At 36.2% G+C, this 25,000-nt stretch overlaps 1 protein-coding gene and 1 pseudogene across 5 annotated transcripts; both read right to left on the minus strand.

The window, feature by feature from the left end:
- Positions 1 to 2,165: 2,165 nt before the first annotated feature.
- LOC105042653 (ubiquitin domain-containing protein DSK2b) lies at positions 2,166 to 19,132 on the minus strand. 5 transcript variants are annotated; one of them, XM_010919939.4, is made up of 9 exons: positions 19,058 to 19,132; positions 18,583 to 18,850; positions 4,745 to 5,479; positions 4,443 to 4,654; positions 4,252 to 4,365; positions 4,115 to 4,173; positions 3,548 to 3,576; positions 2,857 to 2,946; positions 2,166 to 2,608 (listed from the first exon to the last, which is right to left on the minus strand). In XM_010919939.4, the coding sequence occupies exons 2-9, from the start codon at positions 18,821 to 18,823 to the stop codon at positions 2,460 to 2,462; spliced, it is 1,629 nt and encodes a 542-aa protein (XP_010918241.1). In that variant the 5' UTR covers positions 18,824 to 18,850; positions 19,058 to 19,132; the 3' UTR covers positions 2,166 to 2,459. The 5 variants fall into 5 exon arrangements, 3 of the variants coding, with proteins under 3 accessions (XP_010918241.1, XP_010918243.1, XP_010918242.1); XM_010919941.4 differs by lacking the exon at positions 19,058 to 19,132 and adding an exon at positions 18,342 to 18,419 and having other exon boundaries at positions 18,583 to 18,710; XM_010919940.4 differs by having other exon boundaries at positions 4,252 to 4,338; positions 18,583 to 19,108.
- Positions 19,133 to 22,626: 3,494 nt separating this feature from the next.
- On the minus strand, positions 22,627 to 23,761 carry LOC105042677 (uncharacterized; annotated as a pseudogene).
- Between the last annotated feature and the right edge of the window lie 1,239 nt (positions 23,762 to 25,000).

Here is a 25,000-nt window from a genome sequence, read left to right on the forward strand (position 1 = left end):
CAATATCTGAAAAATAGGATAATAATATTTAAAAAATTATTTTTATGCATCTGGCCCTGCACAACGGGCAAAACTTTGACTAGTTAACTTTTAAGAGGAATATAAACCATATTAACATATTATTAACTTGATTTATCATCCATTTAGTAATATATTTAATTTTATAATGATAAATTTTAATTATTCTATTTATATTAATATTTATATCCATACTTTCAGTATCCAATTTATATCCGTATCTATTTAAAATAAATATGTATATAAATTTTTGAATCTGATTAATATTTATATTCATATTTATATTCATCAAATAAAATAAATATGGATATGGATATATTGATATATAATCCACATCAAATCCAGTTTCAACCTCACCACGAGATCAATACTGAAAAAAGATCTCCCACCCAACCCTTTTAAAAAAAAAAAAAAAAGAAAGATCTCCCTACAGGTTCGATTTGCCACGCTGGACTCCTGCCAAATCCAAGCGATCATTCCCCAACAAGACCAAATTTATTCCAATTTATCTTCACTAAATAGAAATGTGAAACAGATAAGTGATATTATATTCAAGATTAGATAATGGCAGTGAAATATTGATTATTTTCTCAACATTCATGCATAAATTTTTTATCCATTTATGATTAATTTTAAAAAAAATTATCAAAATAATATCGAGCTCAAACTATTTATGAAAATACTGCTCAGAAAAAAATCATCCTTTTAAAAGATGACTTTCTTTGCCAACTCATCAATCTGACCGTCAGCTAGGAACCAAATGGACCAGAAAAATGAATCGCTCTCTGATAGAACGATTTTATAAGTCACCCTTTGATAAGACGACTCTCTCCTTAATGTTCTCATTTATTTTATTCTTCATTAACTTTAAAACATAAATATAAATAAGTAAATAACTCCCATTTGAAATCAATAAAAATATCAGAAATCAAAACTTGAGTTTTAGTTAAAATTTTTTTCATATTCGAAACTTTTAAAATTTTTCTTCTCCAGAACGAATAGATTAAAAAATCTTAAAATTTATTAAAAATTATTTTATGACTCACTAACATCCAATGATCAATTACCATCAATTTTAATTTTAAAAAAATATATATTTTATATAACCCTTCGTATAGATGCTAGTTTCCTGACTTAAAAAATTTTCAAGATCCATAACGATAGATAGTCATAAATTATGTCCAACTGACTTCAATAAATTTTGACAAAATAAATTTAATTTAAAATAATTTAAAATTTTTTAAATCAGAAAACTAACATCTATATGAAAGACGGTACAAAATATATATTTTTTTGAAATTAAAATTGATAGTGAGTCATAAAATAATTTTTAATAAATTTTAAAATTTTTTAACCCATTCATTCTAAAGAAAGAAAAATTTTAAAAATTTCAAATTAAAAAAAAATTAAACTAAAACCCAAATTTTAATTTCTTATTCTTAAAAATTTTAATTTTTTTAATATTTTTATTGATTCGAAATAAAAAATTATTTACTTATTTATATTTATATTTTAAATTTAATAGAGAGTAATATTAACTTAAAATAAAAAAATATAAATAAGGCACGGAAACAGAAAAAACACAAAAAAAAAATAAAGAAAGGATAAAATCATTTTATTAAAAAGCAAATTATAAAATGATTATATCAAAGAATGACTTATTTCTATCTGACGATCAAATTGGTAAATTGACAAAAAAAATTCATCCTTTAAAAAAATTACTTTTAAGCAATATTTTAATAAATAATTTAAGCTCCATATTATTTTAATATTTTTTTAAAAATTAATCATAAATAGATAAAAAATTCTTCATGCACAGTATTCGATTTTGTTACCATTGGCTGAACCATAAACCAATATTAAGAAAAGGATAAGACAAAAAAATGGGGGCAGAATCTTCCACAGTTGTGATTGACTCACTAGGTCGAAAAAATATTGCCATTAAATCATAGCTCCAAAATCAGTATATTGAAATTTCACGGGAAATTTAGTTGGACTCAAGCTGTCACAGATTTAGTGGCTCGAATGTAGAAATTTGCAGTAACCTGAAGTTTCAAGGATTTGCCATCCCTCACCTAAATACACCAATTTCAGTAAATCTAGTAATATATGGTAATAAGCTGAAATAGAAATGGTAAACAACGACATAAACCAACCCAATACGGCGCTTGTACAGTTCATTGGACAAGATACAGCCTTCAAGTTGAGTATGTACATTTATAACAGACTCAATACCTTATCTGAATAGAAATACATGAACAATGCTCCAACATAAAAATTTTAATAAGCCCCTACCTCTGCTTATTCCATGCCAAGAATAGAAGCTGAATCTGCGTTCTGCTGTCTTGAAGCTATGAAGACAGGTGAAACTGACAGAATCTTACAAACCCACATAATGTAGGCTACTATGGAATAGGAAGGTATTCTCAGTTCATAATTATCTATTGGCCAAGATTTCTCAGGAGCCGCTCAACTGCAGCATGGACATTACCGGCGGTGGCGCTCAGTGCTCTGATGTTCTCCTGAGTATCAAAGAAACCCATTTCCTGAAGCTGAGATAGCTGGGTTGCATAAAGCTCTTCTGGTGGCACTGCAATGACAAGAATAGCATTCATTTCACAAGTTCAGCAGAGATGGAATGGTTTCATTACATTAAAAGATACTAAAATGCACAGTTTGCCATACCACATGTAACTTACTGAACCTATATGTGGTACCATACTATACCGACACTTAGTATGCCGAGCTTTACTATAATAGGATGGAATTGGTACAAGATCCGGTACCGAGACGGTGGATCTTGCTAAAACATAATAATGGAAATAGTAGGATACTCACCATTAGAGGTATTTGGAACACCAAGACCTCCAGCACCAAGCCCACCAAACATGTTCATCAACAATTCCAGCCCTGCATTGTTAGGTGTACCTGTGGCCAAGTGACGTTAGAAAATGCAATGGAAATGTTGACAGCACGGGAACAAAAAGCATCCCATGTTTGCCAGAACTAAATCAGTCCAGTGCGTAAGCATTAACATCAGCCACAGATTCAACTTCCATAAATAACTAGAAAAGAATTGACAAAGCACACACATAACAAGATAGATAGACACACACATACAGAGACTGGTTTTCTGAATGCATACACATACACGAAAATATTGTTGCAACCAATACATGCAAATGGAGGCGACAAACAATATCAATGAGACAAACAATATACAAGAGCTATAACTTGGGAATAATTCAATAAGTGGTGAAGTCGTATTGAACAATTGAAAACCAACACTCTGATTATTTGCCAATAATCAGAGTATTAATAGGCAAGCATCCGTAAATGATCCAAGAGTTGATCCGATGATATGGAAAATTAGCAAATGTATTACTAACATCTAATCAATTTCACCAACAACTCACCAGCATACAACAATACACCAGGGACATACTAGGAAATGAAACAGATCTCAACTGACTAAAGAAAGGTGGAATAGCCAAAAATCAACTCATAGCCAAACAAGATTATTAGTTACCTGTCCCACCACCTGTCTGGTTTTGTTCCCTGCAACCAAATCAACGGTAATTCATGTATCAGCGGGTAACAAATATAGCTAGTTACATACACAAGTATAAAAGAGAAAAATCATAGAAAATATGAAATTAAGAAAATGAAAAATGCTCAAGAACCACAGCAACAAAAGAAGGAAAATAATGGACAAAATTGCCAAAAAGAAATAACAGAATATAGTATATTTTTTTAAAAAAAAAAGCAAGACTAAAAATAAATGAAAATCCAGAGCAAGGTTTCAAGTATCAAACCCTATCAGCCAACCTGGCACAATACCTGCAAACTACAGGTGCGCGATGCACCCCATACCAGCACATGGTACAGCTACTGTTCCAAACTCCAATGGTGTACCACTTGCTAATACGGGAGCATATCATAGTGACCAAACCTTCACCAATAAGGTACAAGACTTGAAACACTAATTTGTAATATATAGGAAACCATGCTGTAAATTTCATGAAAAAAAATAAAATGACACAGACATGAAAAACATATCCCCTAAAAAATAAGTATTAGGTATCTGACTACTTACTGGCTTGACAGTCTCTGACCAATCACAGACAAAAGTGATTGCTGAAAGGATAAAAGTTGCTGCAGGAAAGAGCTGTTTTGTTCATACCAAAAGGAACCAAAAAATCAAATGCAGAGAATAGTTATATACTAAGGTACCTGAATTGTCTCAGGAGAAGTCAACTGGCGAAAAACTTCTGGATCTTCCAACCTCTCTCTTAACCGAGCATTGGTTTCCAACAGGCCCTGCATATTGGGATTGAATCTAAGCATCTAGCAGCAATCAAACGATCACAAAATAAGACACCTCACACCAAGGGTTGAATCATACAACGGAAAGCAGATTATACCTGGTTCATATACTGAGGGTCAGAAAGGAGGTTCTGCATCATCTGCATGATGGCTGGATTTTGCATAACTTGACTCAGAAGGGGAGAATCCTGCACTCCACTGACCATCTGCTCCAGATCTGGCAAATCAATTCCACCTAACCCAGCAATGCCAGGTGCCCTTGCATTGCTGGCAGGAGTTGAACTAGTGTTTACTGCTTGCCCACCTCCGGCTGTGGAATTAACTTCTTAGGTAACCAGATGAAAATGAAGAACATCAAACTTCAAAGACTAAGCAATCATAAAGAACATATGCTACTCACCATTGGTGCTCCAAGGATTGGGAAGTGGATTGCTGTTTGGCGCAGGAGACCCAGTACCTGATTCTGAACCAGTAGTTGATGGGTTGGGTGACCGATCTCTGTTATGGGTGGCACCCCGGTTGCCTAAAAGAGCTGCAAACGGGTTTGACCCCATACCATTCTCCCCAGCCATGGTTGTGGCATTCAGAAAGGGTTCCTGCACAGTTTCATACATGCGCCTGAGCATGTTAAATCCTTCTGGAGAAGATTCAATGTTGCTCATAGCCCTGTCTGTGTTCCGCATTATCTCTCTCATGAGCTCAGGATTTCTTGCTGCTTCCAGTGTCTGCCGCAGAGTGCTGGGATCATTAAGGATGTGAGCAAGATCAGGATTGCGGTCAATAATCTCACGCATTTGTGGATTGCTCATGATTATATTTCTCATCAACTCGGGATTATTCATAAGGTTCTGGATGGCAGGCATGTTCATTATTTCCCTCATTATATTGGGGTTCTGAGTTAGCTGCTGCTGCACCTGATGAAGCTCTGGAAATTCAATCCCAGATAAACCAGATCCCCCTATACCAGCTAGCCCATTAATACCAAGGCCTGGAAATAGTGAACCTCCAGAAGCAGCTCCAGCAAGGCCACTACCTTCATTTGGAGTCCTTGAAGCTCCTAGGTTCGATGCAGGAGCATTAGCTGATGATGGTGCAGCACCACGGACCAAGTGAATAGTATGATCTGACTCCAAGCCTAACCAAGATAAAATGAAAATCAGAGGTAAATTTGATCAGATGCCAAGTAGAGCAAAAACAAAGGCCAAGATAATAAAAGAAAACAACTTGAAGCCTCAGCTATATTAAATTGGCATACGAAACATTCTCCTCTTCTATATCATAATATTGTTAGATTACCATTGGTGTCTTCCACTTGTCTCCTCAACCATGCTTCTATCATTCAATCATCACGCTCATAAAAAATACACCTCTATCAAATAACTGTAGATTATATCCTTAATTCATAACACCATCTTTCTACAAATTTCATGCATTGGTATTACATAACTACGTTATACACTTCTTACCCTCTCATGCCTTTGAATGCTCATATAGTCTCGATGCAACACAGCCTATTCTATATTGCTATTCAATTTCCTAAGAATTAACCATTCATTTCAATGATAGAGTGCTAGTAGACATATGCACTTCCTTTGTGGAAATCTAATGTAAATTTGAAAAACCAACAAGAAAAGATTTCTTACTAAAGCAAAATAATGACTTCATTAGCTAAAGAACCAACAGGTAACTTTCTCTTCCTTTAGCTATGCGCAAGACAGTATCAACATGCTATATAACTGACAGTTATATTAAACTGATGCATTTTATTAGGGAGGTCAGAATCTTATTGTAGTTGATGACCATGATTCAATTAAAAGAGATGACAATATCACTTCTTAAGCGAACTGTTTGATACAATCAGATTAGGACTGCTGAGGAGGCATTTTGATATATTCATATTTAATTATATTAGACTGTGAAAATTTTATTTCACCATTTTGGCAAAATATTTTTAATAGTTTATATGGGTTAACTAAGCTAGAAAGGTAAAAATGGGGGCCAAACTGACAATTCAACTACCACTTCGCTACAGTCTATACCGGTTGATCCAACCCACATTGACATAGTGAATTTACTGTGCTGGCCAAACTGGGTCAATAAGGGCCCATATCATGGTACGTAATTTATCAGCTAGTACCGGTATGGACCTTTAGGCCTGCATTGCAGTTTTTAATATGAAACCGGTCAATTTCTTTAAAATTCCTCATTTACTCCCTCAAGCTCCTCTAACCTCGAGCACAAATGATTGTTTGGCTGAATAAGGAGGATCAGTGGGCATTAATCTACATAAATCACAAACAAACATATCCTAGAATAGTAAAGCTGGATTTTCAATTTGTCTAAAGCTATTCATCGATTGGAACAAGCCTGTCTTCGAATTTTGATGACAAAAAGGGTACATATCAATTTATTGTTGGCATTTAACAATTTAATTTTGCAAAGCAAATGTTATAGGAACACTTATCCCAAGGAACACTATAGTTTTAACCTCAGGGAACTACCCCAATTATATGACAGCAAGGCATATGTTATTTTTAAGTTATGGATGACTTTGTGTGATTTTGAAATATCTCGAGGTGGTATTTGAATGAAATAATGTCAATCTTGGTTCATGATGTTTTTTTTTCATATTTCCTTGAGCCTTGCAGCATAAGGGGTTTCATCCTCTGATATCTAACCCGATTTCCAAATGACATGATCAACCATCAACTTATGCACTGTACCGATCGTTATATCATCACACCTCTTCTTTCTTGTAATATGACCATCATTAACCACCAGTCCTTTTTCTTGTGGTTGCCAATCAGCTGAGAAATGGGGGCCAGCACTCCCTTAAAACCCTAACCCTCAATGCCCATTGAAGGCGGTATTTAATTCCAGGTCACTTGTTACACCACCAAGAGACCTTTCCAATGGAAGGAGCCAACTAACGAAGCCGGCCAAGTCTCTTGGTGGTTGTGCCAAAGAGGTCTAGGTTCAAATCCTGCCTTCACTAGGATTTGAGGATCTATGGGTATTTATGGGAGGCTACTTCCATTCTACAGCCCACTTCCTAAGACTGCTGCTACTCAAAAAATAGAGAGACTACTGATGACTCAATCAGCAGCTTCAATTTCTACCCCAATATAAACTTTTGATTGATGCTTGTACATTATTTCTTTTTTCAAATTGCATATAGAACAACCAATTGTTGGCAAGGCAAATCCACTCAAGTCATCTGAGGCTTGTTTCTCATGTTAAGTTACTAGTATCTGTAAGTATGAAGTTTATCCATTCATTGTCCTCACTATACCTTTGTCAATCCTCATATTTATCCAATAGGCTTGAGTTTGCATGTGTATAGACCTCATACCTCTACTGCAAGGACCGAAGTACCGATCAACACTTTCAGCATAGATCAGCATGTTGGCCTATTGCATGTTAGCATCGGTATCAAATACCTTTATCTTCGTTTTACATTTACACATTTTCTGAAACAAAAGAGAAAATAATTGAGCTAAAAAATTATTAAGCTCGGGGTTCATTATTTATCTCCAGTTTGTGATACATAGCTAGAGTTTGGGCACCATGTGCTTGAGAGGGAGTATGGAATACTTATTTATCTCCAATTTGTGATAGATATAGCTAGAGTTTGGGCACCATGTACTTGAGAGGAAGTATGGAATACTATAAAATGTTGTTGCTTAAAGAAAATACAGCTAGCCTTAGCTGCAAATATTGAATGAGTCAGAAATATTGGTCAAGATACAATGTAAACCTTGTTAATTATTTGATGACATATTGATTAAAAAAAAATAAAAAACTATAACTCTTGGACAATCATGATTTCATTAAATTTGATATCTTCTCAACAACATTAGTTGATGATATAAATTTCCTTTCTTTTTCTTTTAAAAAAAAATCAAACTGAAGTCTGCAAAGCATTTGCCGACTTCACCTAAGTCAGCAAACAATTTGCCAATTTCAATTTTTTGCAGACTTCCAACCGAAGTTGGCAAATGGTTTGCCAACTTCACTTCTAACTTTAGTTCAAAATCAACAAAAAAATAAAAAAGCATCCTCTATTTCGAAGCAAAGGAGGGGATCCCTATTTCGATTAGGGCATCTGAGCCCTCTCTCCCCCTTTCCAAGCCCTCTCTTTCTCCCCCTCCCTCCCTCCCTCCTCTCTTTTCTTGTCTCTCTCTCTCCCCCCCCCCTCCACCCTTGTTCGAACCAAGGTAATGAGCCATGCTGGTAACCAACCAATTAGGTTTGGAACACCCTAAACCAAGCAATTCGGCATAGTTCAGTAAACCATGCTCCAGAGTATCTAAATATAACTATCAAAGAAGGCTTATTTATACCTTTTACTTCTAACCATATAACCTTGTTTCTTGGTTAGTCTTACTTTTTCCCAACCAAGGTTTCCAGAATCGGTACCACCAACCATATTAGCCAGCCGACGGTATGATACGGTACAGTTCCGTACCATACGTACTGAACCGACGCGAACCGACGAAGGCAAGGGACGCGAACCGACGAAGGCAAGGGACCCGAACCGGGAGAAGAAAAAGAGAGAAAGAGAGAGAAATAGAGAGATAGGGGGAGGAAGAAAGAAAAAGAGGGAGGGGAAGGAAGCCCCGCCGGATGGCCTCCGAATGGCCGCCGTGGCTGCCAAACAGTACAGTCCGCGCGCGCTTTTCTAAAGAACAAAAACTTAAATGAAGCCGGCAAATGGTTTGTCGGCTTCATTGTTTAATAGTTTTTTTAAAAAAAATTCAGAAAAATGAAGCCAACAGTCCGGTTGCCGACTTCATTTATTTTAATTTTTTTAACAAAATATTTTAAACAATGAAGCTGGCAAATGGTTTGTCGGCTTCATTATTGATCTTCATTTTTAAAAAAAGAGCCACGCATGAAAAGGGGCGACAGCCCCTTATTCCACGACCACGATGCCACCCACGCTGCTTCTGTCGTCCGATGGCCATGACGGCCACCCAGATTCCTCTAGCGGCCTCTCCGCCGTCCCATCCTCCCATCTCCAGTGATCTCCTCCCTTCTCTCTCTCTTTCTCGCTCGTTTCAAAGCCCTATCGGGCAACGATTGAGCCGCGGACGCTTCCGCGGCCCTCCGACGGCCGCAGCAGGCCACCGCCAACCTTCGGTGGCTCCCACCTCCCTCCCTCTCCTCCTCTCTCTCTATCTCTTTCTCACTCTCCCTCTCTTTCCCTCCCTCCTTCGATATATCGATTGAACTAGCTGAACCATGCCGGTTCCCCACCGATTTGGTATGGTACGGAATGTACCAGCTGGTTCGATACGATACGAGATGTACCAACTAGTTCGGCACGGTACAAAAAACCTTGGTCCCAACTTAAAGAGATTCCTTTTACCACACCATGGTAAATCACTTTGACTCAACCGCCCTCTCACGAAAAGAAAATAATTTACTAAGGTTAAATAATGATAAGAGCAAATAGAGATATCACAAATCTTCATATTTCTCAAAAAGATCATCATTAATGATGCTAGTGAATACACTCCTCAATGTTCAAATTTCTTGATGAATCTTCCAGGATTGAAAACCATAAGATCTTCCATTACCTATGTCCACATCATTTAGATATTCAGATATTTACTCCAAATAAACTAAATAGAAATTATAGAATTGAGATACATTGTTATTCCTCTCCATTAGCAATCTTCATAGAAGCCATTTATGCTTGTTTCTACGAGATCTTTATGCAATACGTTGGAACGATCAATGAGATATGTCCTAACTTGATTTATTTATCTATTTCCTTATTTTTCTGGTAATTATTTTGAATTGTCATGTACTTCAAATTTTTAATATTTTTAAATCAAGTCATTTGAACTGCCAAATATTGCAGAAATTAAACCCATTCAACCAAATCAAAACTAAAAGTAACCTTTCAAACATCTAAAAGTACCCATGATTTCTCTATTCCTTTAGCTAAACACCTTAAACCCCAAAAATTATTTACTACTTACATAATCAAACAAACATATCAACCAGAAAAGTTAAAAAACAAAATAAATAGTCCAAAGGGATCAGCCGATTTGACCAGCTCAATGTTGGTCGAACTACAGCATCCGAAGAGCCATAAATTGAAATATATGGATTGCCTTAAACCCCTATAAAATAGAAAGCAAAACACAGGTCAAAAGCATCCCCTCTTTAGTGCTTCTTAAGTACGTTGGATTTTTTCCTAAAACAAAATCTTTAACAGTAAAGACAGTCAAAGCACCAATCCATCTCAATTTACTTTTCCAATGATCAGAACCATAAGAAAACTGCATTGAATCACTGATCAGCTTACTAGACCAGTCACAAATAGAGGGCCCTATTCACTTTAGCTTTAAAAAATAATAAGCAGAGTCAAAGCACCACCACATACTCTAAGAATCCAAAGCTCATCACTGTATCCATGAAATTAAAAAAACCCTTAAATTTATTCTCAAACTCTGAAACGAAGAAGAACCAAATTTGCCAAGGAAACTTAAAAACCTAAATTTCACTTTCTTCTTTCATGCTTAAACTATCTTCCAGTGCAAAATTCCACAATATCGTTTCAAAAGCTTTACATCACATCCCTTGGGTAGTATTAACAGGCACAGCATGCTCCTAGCCCGATCCTACTTGTCACAAACCACTCAAGCAAGCATCAAGATACGAAGGAATTATGGTGGTCAAGGCCAATTTCAAGAGGAAATTATTTTGAAATGCTTCACCTTCATCAAAAAGTTTCCAATCACACGGGCTGATGGATCTGAAGCATAGCTTTCAGTATTCTATCTAATGGCAAAAGCAATATACAATGTGTGGTGAACTAATCAAGAGTACATGGTGCAGTGAGGATGAAATGCTTCATATTTGTCAAAGAAATCCCAACCATACAAGCTGGAGTATATAAAGTAAAGCTTTCAGTATTATTTCTAATGGTAAAAGCACTACAAAATGTGTGGTAGCAGACTAAACTAAGAATATGTGATGCAACAAGAATGAAATGCTACACATTGATCAAAAAAAAAAAAAAAAAAACCACCAAACAAGCCGACATCTATGAAGTAGAACTTTCAGTATTATTTCTGATGGTAGAAGTACTAGAAAATGTGTAATAGTAGACTAAACCAAGACTAGATGATGCAGGAAGGATAAATTTTCTTTTTTAAGAAAAAGGGGGAGCAAGAGCCCATAATATCAATTATCTAAAGAAATTAAATATTATAGAATGAATCAGCTTATTAATTGCAAATTTTCCTTTGAAATGATGATTCAATAAATGAACAATTAAAGAACAATTTATACATGGCTTTGCGATAACACTGAAATGATAATAAAAGCATGACTTTGATAATATCCTGGCCCATCATTATAAGCACAAAGAAGATGCTTAACTATAAGCAAAATGGACGCACAATCAGTAGGTCTGGGAGAAAAGGCTCATTTTCCAAGCAAATCTCATAGCTTAGTTAAAAACCCCAAACAAAAAGAACTTAGGGATCATTGAAGATTCACAAAGATGAAAAGAACATCCATTTACTAAGTCCTTGTCAGCATATACAAAGAACTTACTTTAACAATATGGAAATTATGTATGATTCAAGAAGCAAGATTTGGAAGCTAATGAAAACTGAACTCATTAAACCTATTTTTCTGATGTGTTCAACTGATTTTCATATAATTATTTTTTTTTTTTTTTGAACTAGCACAGTTACAGAAAATGTCAGCTTTAGAATCATAGGGTATCAAACATGATGGCTTATAAGCTTCCCAAAAAATTGGTTGATAGACTAGTAATCAGTTATGCGAGGTTCGTCCTGAGAGCTGACCATATTCATATTGAGGGCGACTCAGCGACCGTTATTGGGTGGATTTTGATGTAGGCCCCACTGGTGGATGGGAAGAGAGTGAGAGAGGGTGAGAGAGAGTGAAGGAGAGAACCTTGAAGGCTCTCAAATTATCGAACCATGAGGAGGGTGAGGTTTATTAAGAAAACTGAAACAAGGTGCCAAACTGTTCCAACTTGGCATTGATTCAGTCTCGTACAGGTCAAATTGCTTGTCTCAAGTCGATGTGGCGATAACAGCACTCAATGACCTTATTGCTTGGAACCCCACCACTCCATAAGTTCTGATCCATGATTATTGTAGATAAGATATTGTTTTGGTTCTAATAATGTGGAGGGCACCAATAGTCCCACATCGGTTATGAGTCAAAGAGGACTCGCGCTTATAAGGAGAGGATCATCCTTCCAACATGAAACGTCTTTTAAAGGACAAAACTATGAGGCCCACAGGCCAGAGCGGATAATACCTCACGTGTCGGATTGAGTCCTTATCCACAACAATGGCACGTCAGATAGGGGTCGAGGTTTGCCTCGGTTCCTTGAAGTTGAGGTCCACCTCAGTTGATTGTAGGGCTCTTCGGACTGTACACATCGGAGTCCTCCTTGACTGAGGAGCTTTGTTGTAATTCTAATAATGTGGAGGGCACCAATAGTCCCACGTTGGTTGTGAGTCAAGATGGATTTACACTTATAAGGAGAGGATCATCCTTCCTATGTGCGGTGCCTTTTAAAGAGCAAAACCGTGAGGTCCACTAGCCTGAGCGGATAATACGTCACGTATCGGGCTGAGCCCTTATCCACAACATATATAATGTCACAGAAGCCTCCAATGGCATCACAAGAACATAACCACAACACATGGGGAATGATAATGAATGCTGACGGCAGGTCCAAAGACATTGAAGGGAAGCATCATGATGAAGTGGTAAGGACTTACCGTAAAGAGACCATGGTTCATGTATCTTAGTTTGATAGTCTAATATCAATTGTTAAACCTCAATGTCCCAGGCTTCCAACCAATATGTTCATCAAGATATATACATAGCAGCTATCAGATGGGATCTACTAATTGTAAATCTACAAGTACATCAACATCTAAGACTAAAAATAAATAATTTTTAATATGTTTATTGTTATATCTAAAACTAAATAATTTTTTAATATCTTTATTGTTATATCTATACCACATTAAAAAAAATATGGTCTTAAATTTTGGAATATTCTCCTATAGATTCGACCTGTGAACTTTTTTGATGAATTGACCTTTCATTGATTCTAAGAAAAGGAGAAAATGCAATCAAATATCAAAAAAATATTTGGAAAGAAAATACAATCAAATATCTCACTAGGTTAGGAAGAAGATGCCATTAAACATATTAGTATATAGGATAGTAGGTGTTATCAAATATTCTAGTATACTAGGAAAGAAGAAGCAATAGAATATCCTAAACAATTTCCTATTTTGCTTGTTCTGTACTCCTTTATCTATTGGGTGAAAGTGAAAAGCATAGTATCCATTTGGATATGTTTTTGTAAACGAACCTATCCTTACATGGATATAAATTTGAGCATCCAAGTAATATTCATATCCATATATGTCAAAAAGAAACGAATACAGATATAGACCGATAACTCTCCAATCCATATTCAAATATCCGGTTCTATTCATAATCCTATTTAATCTTATATAGCACTTATAAACTTTTAAGGAAAACAAATAACCATATTGACACATCACTGACATAATTTACCTTCTATTCAGTAATATCTTTGATTTTATGGTCACAAAGTTTAACTATCTGACTTGTATCCATATTTATATTCATACTTACAATATCCGAGATGCATTTGCATCCATTTAAAACAATTATCGATATGAATTTTCGAATCTAACTGGTATCTGCATTCATATTTGTCAGATATAAATGGATACAAATATGGATATAGCAATATCCAATCCACATTCGATTAATTTCCAGCCCTATCTATTTGTAAATTTACTAAAATTATAACACCAATCTATAATGTCAAACATGCATTGCACGTGTCTATCTGATAAAAATCAAGCTTGTTCAAGCCTAGTATTGCCTGTGTTTGACTCAATTTATCTCAAGCTTGGAAACCTAGCTCTAGCTCAGGTCTTTTGCTTCCCACACAGTCCACCATATCAAGCCGAACATGACTAACTCATGAATGTCCTGCTACTTGGACAGCTCTCAAAGATGATTATTGTATTTTATGTTATCACCAAAACTATCTAATTATAGAATCTTATCATACTGAAAAATCTATGAATCTAAGGCTAACAAATTACTAGGAGATCTCTAACTTTTAACTGACTATATAAAAATAACACCAATCTTGACCATGTCTTCGCCAATTCTTCTAGCCAATTTTCCAGAATCATAAACACAAGAACGCCTAATACTACACAAAACAAGAAAGAAGAAAATCAAGAAAAGAGGGAGAAACGTATTACCAAATTTCATTTTTCGACTGACAAATTGAACAGCAAATTGCACAGCAGTACAATCAAGATAGCAGAAGTAGCTGAGATCATCAGCAAAAAGTATTTTTAACCATCCATTCAGATCTTACTTCTAACAAATTAGGGTACAACAAGATTTCAGAGAAAGCAATAAGAAATAATAATGATCCAAGCCAGAAATACGCAAACAGCAAAAGAAGTGATTCCAGAAAGGCCTATGGTAATGAGCAGTGCTTACATTGAAGAGTAGAAGCAGTATTACCAATTTTTCCTTTAAAAATGATTCAATAAATGCATCATTATAGAACAATCTACATGTGGATTTTCGATAACATTGAAATGATAACAAAAGCATGGCTATGATCCAACCCATCATCATAAGCATAAAGAAGATGCTTAACTGTAAGCAAAATGGAAGAGAAAAGATCCCATTTTCCAAGCAAGTCTGAGAGTTTAGTAGAGAATCCAAAAACAAAGAACTAGAGATCAATGAAAGATTAACAAGAAGATGAATATACACCTTATCGATCATCTTTTCTCAAGGAAGGCTGAACCGTGCTGAACCAACCATTTCAAGGCGTTCCGAACCAGGGTTTGCCATACCGGGCCGAACCGCCCGGTACGGGACGTGCCGAACCGTCCCGGCAGGGAACCGAGACGGTTCCGGCATGCAAAACAGTACATGCCGTTGCCAGGAAGAAAAAGAGAGGAAGAGAGAGAAATAGAGAGAGAGGGAGGAAGGAAGAAAAAGAAGGAAGGAGATCTGCCGGAGGGGCCGCCGGAGGCCCTCCGATGGGCAGCCGTGGCCGTCGGGCAGCAGAACGGCCTCCCGCGGCTCCGCGCGGGGAACAGGGATGGATCGTCCCTGTTTCTCGGATTTTTTTTTTTAAAAGCTTTTTCAAAACGAAGTCGGCAAGTGATTTGCCGACTTCACTTAATTAAGTCGGCAAACCACTTACCGACTTCATTTTGAAAAAAAATTAAAAAAAAAAATCGAGAAACAGGGACGGATCGCTCCTGTTCCCTGCGCGGAGCCGCGGGAGGCCGTTCTGCCACCCGACGGCCACGGCTGTCCACCGGAGGGCCTCCGACGGAGTTTCCTCCCTCCTTTTCTTTCTCCTTCCCTCTCTCTCTATTTCTCTCTCTTTCTCTCTTTTTCTTTCCCGGTTTCCTTCGTCGGTTCGCCTCGGTTCGGAACGGAATGGAGACGTACCGTATCGTACCGCCGGCCGGCCGATCCGGCCACCGGTACCGGTATAGAAAACCTTGTTCCGAACCAAACCAGTCAGGACAAACATTGTTCAACCAATTTATTTGAGACACCCACAAATGGTTCCATCCTTGGTTCAAGTCACGATGATTCATTTCCCAACTCGCCTATTTATTCAATATGCTCCTGACCCTAACCCGTCATGCTGATTTGACTCCCTACTCCCCCCTGCTTGGGATGTTCGAGAGAGCCCCCTCCCCAACCATCATCCGCATTCAAGAGTTCACTAAGTCCCTTCCTCCCTCTCAATCTCTCTCTCTCTCTCTCTTGCTCAAGTTGGTGTTAGGGTTTCCCTTAGCCCCTCTCTCTCTGTCTCTCTCTCGATGCACACTCCGGTTAGGGTTAGGATTACCTTCAGCCCTCCCTCTCCCTCTCTCATTTTCTCCCTCTTCCCCTCCCTCTTCGGTTCTTCCTATTTCGGTGTGCCATGGGAACAACACAATACAAACCCGTACCAAACTAAAATGATCGTTGATCAGCCTCTAGTATCGGTTTGGTGAACCTTGTCCTTGCTACTATATACAAAGATGATGACTTCTAAACCATATAACTTACTTTAACAATATAGCGATATCTATGATATAACAAGCAAAATTTGGACGTTATCTAACTTTCATAAATTGTTTATAGCTATTCAATCTTCTCTGAATTAGTGTGATTGAAAATGATCCATCATAAGTATACCAAATGTGATGGCTTACAAGCTTCCATAAAAATCTGTCAAGAAATCAGTATCTTGGAGTAGGGAATCGGAAGTGGAGGAGAAAAACCAACAAGTGAAAGGAAAGGGCATTAGAGATGTGTACAATAAAGAATTCCCACCTTTCAATGACTGAGAAGGGATCCAACAACTAAGGAAAGATGTCCCTCCTCCCCACAATGCCATCCTCGTCTTCCTCTCCTCCATTGATCTCTATAGATCCAGCTTTGGCACGAATATGGAGGCTAATGGCCATGCCTCCAACAATTTAACCCTCTTAATTGGAACCCTATCACTCAATAAGTTTTGATACGTGGCATTCTAATTATTGCATATGAGACAAAATGTCACTAAAGACTCCAATGGCAACACTAGAACAAAACATAACACATGGGTAGAGCTGATCATGGGCCAAGCTTGGCCACAGAAAACGTCAAACTTTAAATAGGCCCAGCCTCAAGCCCGACCAAAGATGAATATAGTTTCAGCTCGAGGCCCAGTCCATGATCAACTCTATACATGGGAAATGAAACTGAATGGTGATGGTAAGTTCCAAGACATTGAAGGGGAGCATGAAGATGAGAATGGAAATGATTTAGTCTAAAGACACCACGTTGATGTATCTTAGTTCGATAAGTCTAACATCAATTGTTAAACCAGCCAATATGCTCATCAAGCAATACATATAGTAGCTATCATCTTGGGATCTACTAGTCAGCTATCCAATTAGGATCTACTAGTTGTAATCCTATAAATGTTATACAAAAATAATTTTTTAACTAATTTATATATTTATACTATATTAAGAAATATATTTATATTATATTATGAAATATATTTATACCATATCAAGAAGAGACGATCTTAAATTTTGGAATATTCTCCTATAGATTCAATCAGTCAACTTTCTAGATCAAGATGGCCTTACATTAATTCTAAAAATAAAGAAAATAAAGAAAATGCAATGAAATCTCAAGAAATATTTGGAAAAAATGCAATCAAATATCTCACTATATTAGGAAAGAAGATGTAATAAAATATAATAGCATGTAGAATAAAAGTTGTTATCAAATATTCTATTATATTAGGAAAGAAGGTGCAATGGAATATCGCACAATTTCCTTCTTTTTTTTTTCGTTATGTACTGATATATCTACTCTTCTTACATTGTGTTTGAATGCAATATGAACTCATCATGAATCTAAAGGTAGGTGAGTTGAAATAATAACAATGCTCTATAATGTCAAACATGCATGGCACGTGCCTATTTGCTTGTTTACCATGATAACCAATCTTATTTGAGCCTAGCATTCGTCGCATTTGGCCCATTTTATCTCAAGCTTATAAACCTAACTTCAGCTCAGTTCATTAGCTTATTAGACAGTTCACCAATATCAAGCCAAACATGAGTAACCCATGATAATCTTGCTCATTGGACAGCTCTCACTTAATTATTGCTCAAAACTATCTCATAATGGAACCTTGTCGTATTCAAAAATCTATGAACCTAAAGCTAACAAAAACTAGGGGATTTCTAACCTTTAACTGACTATAGACAAATAACACCAATCATTACTGAATTCTCGCCAATTCTTCTAGCCAATTTCCCAAAAGCATAGATCCAAGAATGCCTAGAATTACATAAAACAAGTAAGAAGACAAGCGAAGGAACGAAAACGAGACATATTACCAGGTTTCATTTTCTGATTTCACAAACTGAACAGCAAAATGCACGGCGGTACCATCAAGACAGCACAAGGTAGTCAAACTATCAAAGAAAAGAAAACATTTTTAACCAGCCACTAAGATCCTACTTCTAACAAATTAGAGCAAATCAAGATTTCAGAGAAAGCAGCAAGAAATAATAATGATCCAAGTCAAAATTACGCGAACAACAAAATAAATAAATCCGGGAAGGGTCCAAGACTCACCGTAGCTCGCTAGGGTTTGGTCGTCCTTCAAGATCCGACCTTTATAGATCAACCGCTGCTGCTCAGCCGGCACGTCGCAGCTCCCGGCGACCACAGCCTTAAACGCCTCGACGGTCGAACCAAGCGAGGTCTGGACCGAGAATTTCGACCCATTAGAGCACCGTATGTGGACGGTGGCGCTATTGCCACTGCCGACAGCGTGGGTGTCGCCCGCGTTGCCGGAATCGCCGTCGGCACCCATGCCAGGCAAATATCGGGAGCCCAAAACCTAAAGGAAACGAATCCGGTTACGATCCGCGATTAGAGAGGGGAATCAGAGCTTCGAGAGGGCTTTCTCTTCTCTCTTGGTTGGCAGAGAAAATGGGGGGATAGAGAGAGAGAGACAGAGATAGATGAGGGGAATCGAGAGGTCCGGAGGGAAAATGGCCTCCCCCTCTCCCTCTCGCTCTAGGGCTGCGACCACAGTTCGGCTCACCTCGTCGAGGCGGGGAAACTTTGTCTGCAACCGACTCGCACAAAAAGGACAATGCGAAAAAGACCATGAGCCAGGATGTTAATAAATGGCGGTGATCATGCGTTTGTCCGAATGGAACCTCTCTGTACGACGGAGACGGTTGGGATTGTAGTCACGTGATATACACGTGAGAGGATGGGTTTTTTAATTTATACACTATCCCCCACAAGTTATATGGGGGCATTTTACCACATTCAATTTCTTAATCCATGATAACCTGTTTAACCATATTAAATAATTTTTTATCAAAAAAAATAAGATAAATTATAAGAACATATATTTAATTTTATTTCGATTTCATTTATATCTCATATATTTTAAAAAATATCAAACTAATTTTTTTAATTATCGAAATATTTCAATATGATTCTGCTATCTATCTGTTGGAGTTTTATGGTTTCATGCATGCAAAAATTTTTCAAAATGAGTACGCAGAAGAATTTAAAATTTTTTAAATTAAATATAATTTAATTTAAGCATGCATGAGATCAAATCTTAAAACCATAAACAAGATCATCATATGTGACATAGGATTCAGATACAAAAATCAAATAAAAAAAAATAAATAAATTTCATACCTTGACATCGATCGATCTTCACCATGAACTAATGATCATGGATGTTTTTCGAAAGTCTTTTGAAGCCGTACAAATATCCGACCTCTACATATATCCACACGAGACTTTGATCTGATCAGAAGCTTATTGATCTCACCGGAGTGCTAGCTCCCTTACAGAGATTGCATCTTGATAGTTGAAAATCTTCTTTTCTCTCAAGACAATCTTAGAGAAGAAGAAGAACATAGGAGGATGTTAATCTCCACGCTAGAGATCATGAGAAAAATTTTTTCTTCTCTTTTCTTCCTAAAATCCATGCACTAAATCTCTACACTAGAGATGTAGGAATTTTATCCAACTTTTGAACAAAGAGAAGAAGAAAAGTCTATGTCCAATCATGGACAAGAGAGAGAGAGAGATATGGTCCAAACAACCAACCTTTGGTTGTTGGTAAGAAAGAAGGGATAAGCACCTACTTACCTCACGCCAAGGACCTATTCACCGTGCCCAACCCTTGGATTTTTCATGCACGCCTCCCCTCTTTTTGGCTTAAAAAATCTGATCATATCTGGTTGGTTCAGCACCCCATATCGATCCCACGTTTAAATAGAGATAGGAGATTGAGTTTAGGAAGGAGATAAGAGTCCAACTCTCCTTGGACTCTAGCTTTTTGATGCCACCCACCACCTTATTTTTGTGCGCCCCATATCTTACGGTAAATAAGGGAGTGGCATGAACTTATTACACGCACATGGACTTCACGCATAAGAGGGAAGACATGAGGTATTTTGGGTGATAAACACAAGTGGACGTGGGGCTGGTTTTATGGTGCATGGAGGGGTGAAATCCAAACCACTTAGGACTCCTATTTAGGTGGCAGATTTAAACCAAATAAATTCTAACCAATCCTAATCATATTAGGAACTGATTAGATCTAAATAGATTGAAATCCAAATTTGATTTGGAGCCCAAACTATTTAGATTAGATGTCACCTAATTAGAGAAGGAGTCATAATCCTTTTGAACTCTTTTTTGATGCTTGAGTTAAACTCAATTTAATCTTAATCTAATTAGGATTTGGTGCACCTATAAAAAAAAAAATTTTAGTCCAAATAGAAACTCAAACACTCTTATTTAGATCCTAGTCTAATTAGAAATTAAGTCAAACCCAAATTCTAATTCAATAAGAAATTATCTTCTGATCTAATTTGGTTATCTTATAACTCAATTAGGCCTGATTAAATCAAACCCATATCAAGTCAAATTAAATCTAATTTAATTAGACTTGATGCAAGCCCCATAGCTCAATCAAATTGAGCCAATTAGCAATCTAAATGCTAATTAATCCTCCTATAACTCACTAACTTTTTAGCGAGTTACTTATTGCAACTTTTATATTAGATCAATCATCAATCAAATTGATAATCAAATCTTATCACGATTCATAATCGTAATTCAACCATCTAATCAGTCAAAAATTTCTTTGTGTGTGATCCTATAGGTTCTATTCTATCTGATAGTGAGATATATTGTAATTTCTATCATAATATTATTAAAACTCCTTTCAATGGGTTGGAACCATTCCAACTCTGTCCAATAAGGATCATCGATCATCAAGATGATACTCATGAGTCTACAATTCATCAGTGACACCTAACAGAATATAGTGACAATCCAGCGAAATAAAAGGTGATGAATCTCTAGGTGCAGTTAACATATGAGACAGTCTTTCTATTATGAGTCTCGATCAGATGGCAGATCATGGATGAATCGTCAAACTTCATCATTAGTTATATGATAGATTCAATTAGCTCGAGTCCATATGTGATTTTTATGAAAACTCTTTTTCATTAATCACTCTGCTATGGTCATAGACTTAAAGACTCAACTTCTTAAATCCCATAGGATACTTTCTTCTGCTAGTATTGATAAATTCCATCTAAGTGTACATCCTATTCTTATAGTGGATCAACTGTCACCAACATCCACTACAAAGACTCATTGAGACCCATGTTTATGTGTAGTCAAACTCCAGCAGCCTCATTGCGAGTAGCTGTAGCACCGTAGGTCAAAGAATTAGTCATACAACTGCAGCATCGAGAAAGTTACTAACGAGTGAGCAGACATCCATGTGACTTCTCATGTTGATCACGCTTAGTGTTAGTTGTTCTCTAATAACTACCTGCATTCTCGCTCCAGTGTCACTACACCGCAAACTTGAGATTCATCTGTCCGAAAGAAGCGATCCGTGCACTGGTCTATCCGGATCAATCACCATCTCTATGATCCTATGACCAGGAGCAATTTAAGAATTAATCATCAATGATACATGTCTCAAATTCTCAACTCTTTGAGAATATGTGTCATCATTTTGTTAATCCTTTAGATGATTTATAGACACATAAAATATGAATGACAATATAAATATCCAATAAGTACAAAATTATGTCCTAAAAATATGATATGTGTCAGCCAAGATTGACTTTTAAGGCATACATCCAACATTATCTCCGTTAATGGAATGGTATCACATAACCATCATATAGTATCATCATTTTATAAAATATCCAAAATATCCTTAACATCAAAATAAATCCTAAATCAAATGGAGAGAAGAAGAACAAACACTAAATCAAGTAAGGAGGAAAAATAGGGGTGTAGAGGAAGAAGGAGACTATAGGGGCATCTTAATCAAGTTCTTATATTTTTTTATCCATTTAGAAAGGAAGCAAAAGAGAGGATAGAGAGAAGAAAACATACACCCCCATGCCTACACCAATTTTTTCTCCTTTTCTCCTCTTCTCCGCCTCTATCTCTCTCTCACTCATTCTTCCAAAAATAGAGCAAACAAAATAAGAAAATCGAGAAGAAACAGAGAGTGAGAGAGGAGATTGGATGGATTATATGGATTTATGTGGTCATCTTATTTTGCGAGCTAGATTCGGAAAGGTAAACATGACTGACCTTTTTTCTTTACAGCTTCTCAGTAGTAGAATTTTTAGTTGAAATGGACTCTGATGCTAATAAAGACTCTGAAAGAGATCGATAAACCTTACTAGCTGAAAATGAAAGATTCCTCTTCACTGACATCTTACTTTGAGATTGAGAGAATTGAGATTTGTCAACTGAGTCAGCTAACCCTCTTCTCACTTTCTGATTAGAACATATTTTAGAGACAATTCCATTTATGATTGGAAACTCCACAAGCAATTTCATTGTTGATGGTTGAACTCCAATAAACTTCTTATGTTCATCACAATGAGCTAGACATCAAAATCACTATCTTGTTCTCCTCTTCTTCCTTCGCAAATGCAAGTAAACTATTCTTCTTCTCGAGTGCTAACTCAAAAGCAGATTTGAGTGTAGGAAGAATATGAGAAGCAAGTGTTGAATTCTTATAGAACTATGTGAAGTGCTTGTGCAAGCCATTGAACACAATTATTGTTGACAAATATATGAAGATATATAGTAGTTGAAACACATATTTTGATGCAAAAAATGAAATCCGGTCCCATTTCAATTCTATAATAGAATTATTGATGATTTTAGATTCTTCTAGCCTCTGATTATTGGATAATTTACTTGAAACCATTTTGGATTGAGGAACTTGCAAATATTTAGCAACCTCCACATTGCCCATAACTTGTGCCTCCTCTCTAATATCTTTCTCTAGTTCAAAAGAACTACAAAGATCAAATTGTGCATCTTGACCAACTAATGAGTCAATATCAAGTAATTTTTTTTCTAAAAATTGAAAAATTTCATTCAAAAATTGAGCAATACTTTGTACCTCTATGGACTCAACTCTCCAAATCTCAAATTTTTCATTCCCTGGATCTGTGCTTACCTTGGTGTTTTTTTCAATATATGCTTCCTAAATCTCATTAAAACTAACTACCTCCTCACACATTTGTTCAGCCACTAAGTTAAGACTACTTAATGTTCTAGCTTCAACCAATGCACCTCTATCTCTTTCTGTTACTTATTTAGTTCCATCAAAAGATTCATTTTCTTCTGAGCCATTCTTTTTAATACCATAAATTGCACATGTTAATTCTCTTTGACGTTTATATAAATACTCATTAAACAATCCTATTAAAGTCCCTAAGAAATTTCAAGGAATTTGTTCACATAATGGAGCTGGATGAGAACAATCAGTGCTAATTGTATTTTGATCACCAGACTCAAAGGCCTTTAAACCAAGGGACATGATAGGTGAATGTGCATCGAAATGGCCCAAACTCACTGTGGCACTTGCTTGTGTCATTACGTTATCATAGATATTATAAAAATTTGAGAAGGGAGCATCATTCTTCTCGGTTAAAATCCTTTTCCTTGAAATTACTGATGTAGTTGTAGTGTTAAGGTTTTTAGTTTCTTTCGCTAAATTTTGTGACCTTAGACCATCAACTTTGTGAAAATGCCCATTGTCCTCATTGGCTTCTTGGGTGAGTTTCCAGCAATGCTTCTTCTCTTGTAATCTGAAACAAGAACTAATGAGAGATGGGTGAAAAAAGCTAGAGAATAGCTAAAGAATCTCATGAAGACAAATTGTGATACTAAGAAATTTATCAAAAGGGATGGGATTCAGGATACCAAAACATGACTTTAGAGAGAAACTTTTCTTCAAAAAATTTATAGAAAATATTTTTTTATAACAAATGCGATCGGTGATCCATAGAAAATAGTTCAATTCGAAAAAACATCCGTCCCTTCCTCATTAGCAATCCCTTCTCCCCCTCCTCCCCTTCCTCCTTACTGCTTTGTCCTCCTCATGCTCTTCTTATATGAGCAAGGGACATTTTCGTTCATTAAATGGTAAGCTAACTCTATTTGCTAGTAAGTAAATGATAGGACCATATTGAAATTTCTTAATAAATAGAAGGGCAAATTTGATACTTTTTAAAGTACAATAAAATAAAATTTTAGTGATGGATTTCTCCATCACTGAAGCCTAAAAATCAGTCACAAATATTTTTTATAATATATTTTATAATGAAACAATCTGTCGCTAAAAACCTAGTCACAAAAAAAAAATTGTGATAAAAATTTTCGTCAAAAAAATTTATGACAGAAATTTTTATCACAAATAGTAAATAGTATTCAAAACAAAATCTATCATAAATTGTGATGGATTTGTGATGGAAATTTGTGATAGATTTGTGATGAAAATTTATGATGGATTATCTATCATTGATCCAACACAAATCCATCACAATATTTAGAACAAATCTATCACAAATTTTTATCATAAATATGTCACAAATTTCTATCACTAATCTAACATAAATCCATCACAACATTTAGAATAAATCCATCACCAAATTCTATCACAAATTCTACTATA

Source organism: Elaeis guineensis, chromosome 4 (assembly GCF_000442705.2).
Source record: "Elaeis guineensis isolate ETL-2024a chromosome 4, EG11, whole genome shotgun sequence".
Taxonomy (NCBI): domain Eukaryota; kingdom Viridiplantae; phylum Streptophyta; class Magnoliopsida; order Arecales; family Arecaceae; genus Elaeis; species Elaeis guineensis.

Excerpts from the sequence above, each read along its gene's own strand:
- LOC105042653 (XM_010919939.4), bottom strand. The coding sequence starts at position 18,823 with ATGGGTGCCGACGGCGATTCCGGCAACGCGGGCGACACCCACGCTGTC. Across the intron at positions 4,366-4,442 it reads ACCCTCAGTATATGAACCAG|ATGCTTAGATTCAATCCCAA; the intron begins GTATAATCTGCT and ends GATTGCTGCTAG. Across the intron at positions 4,174-4,251 it reads CTTCTCCTGAGACAATTCAG|CAACTTTTATCCTTTCAGCA; the intron begins GTACCTTAGTAT and ends TCTTTCCTGCAG.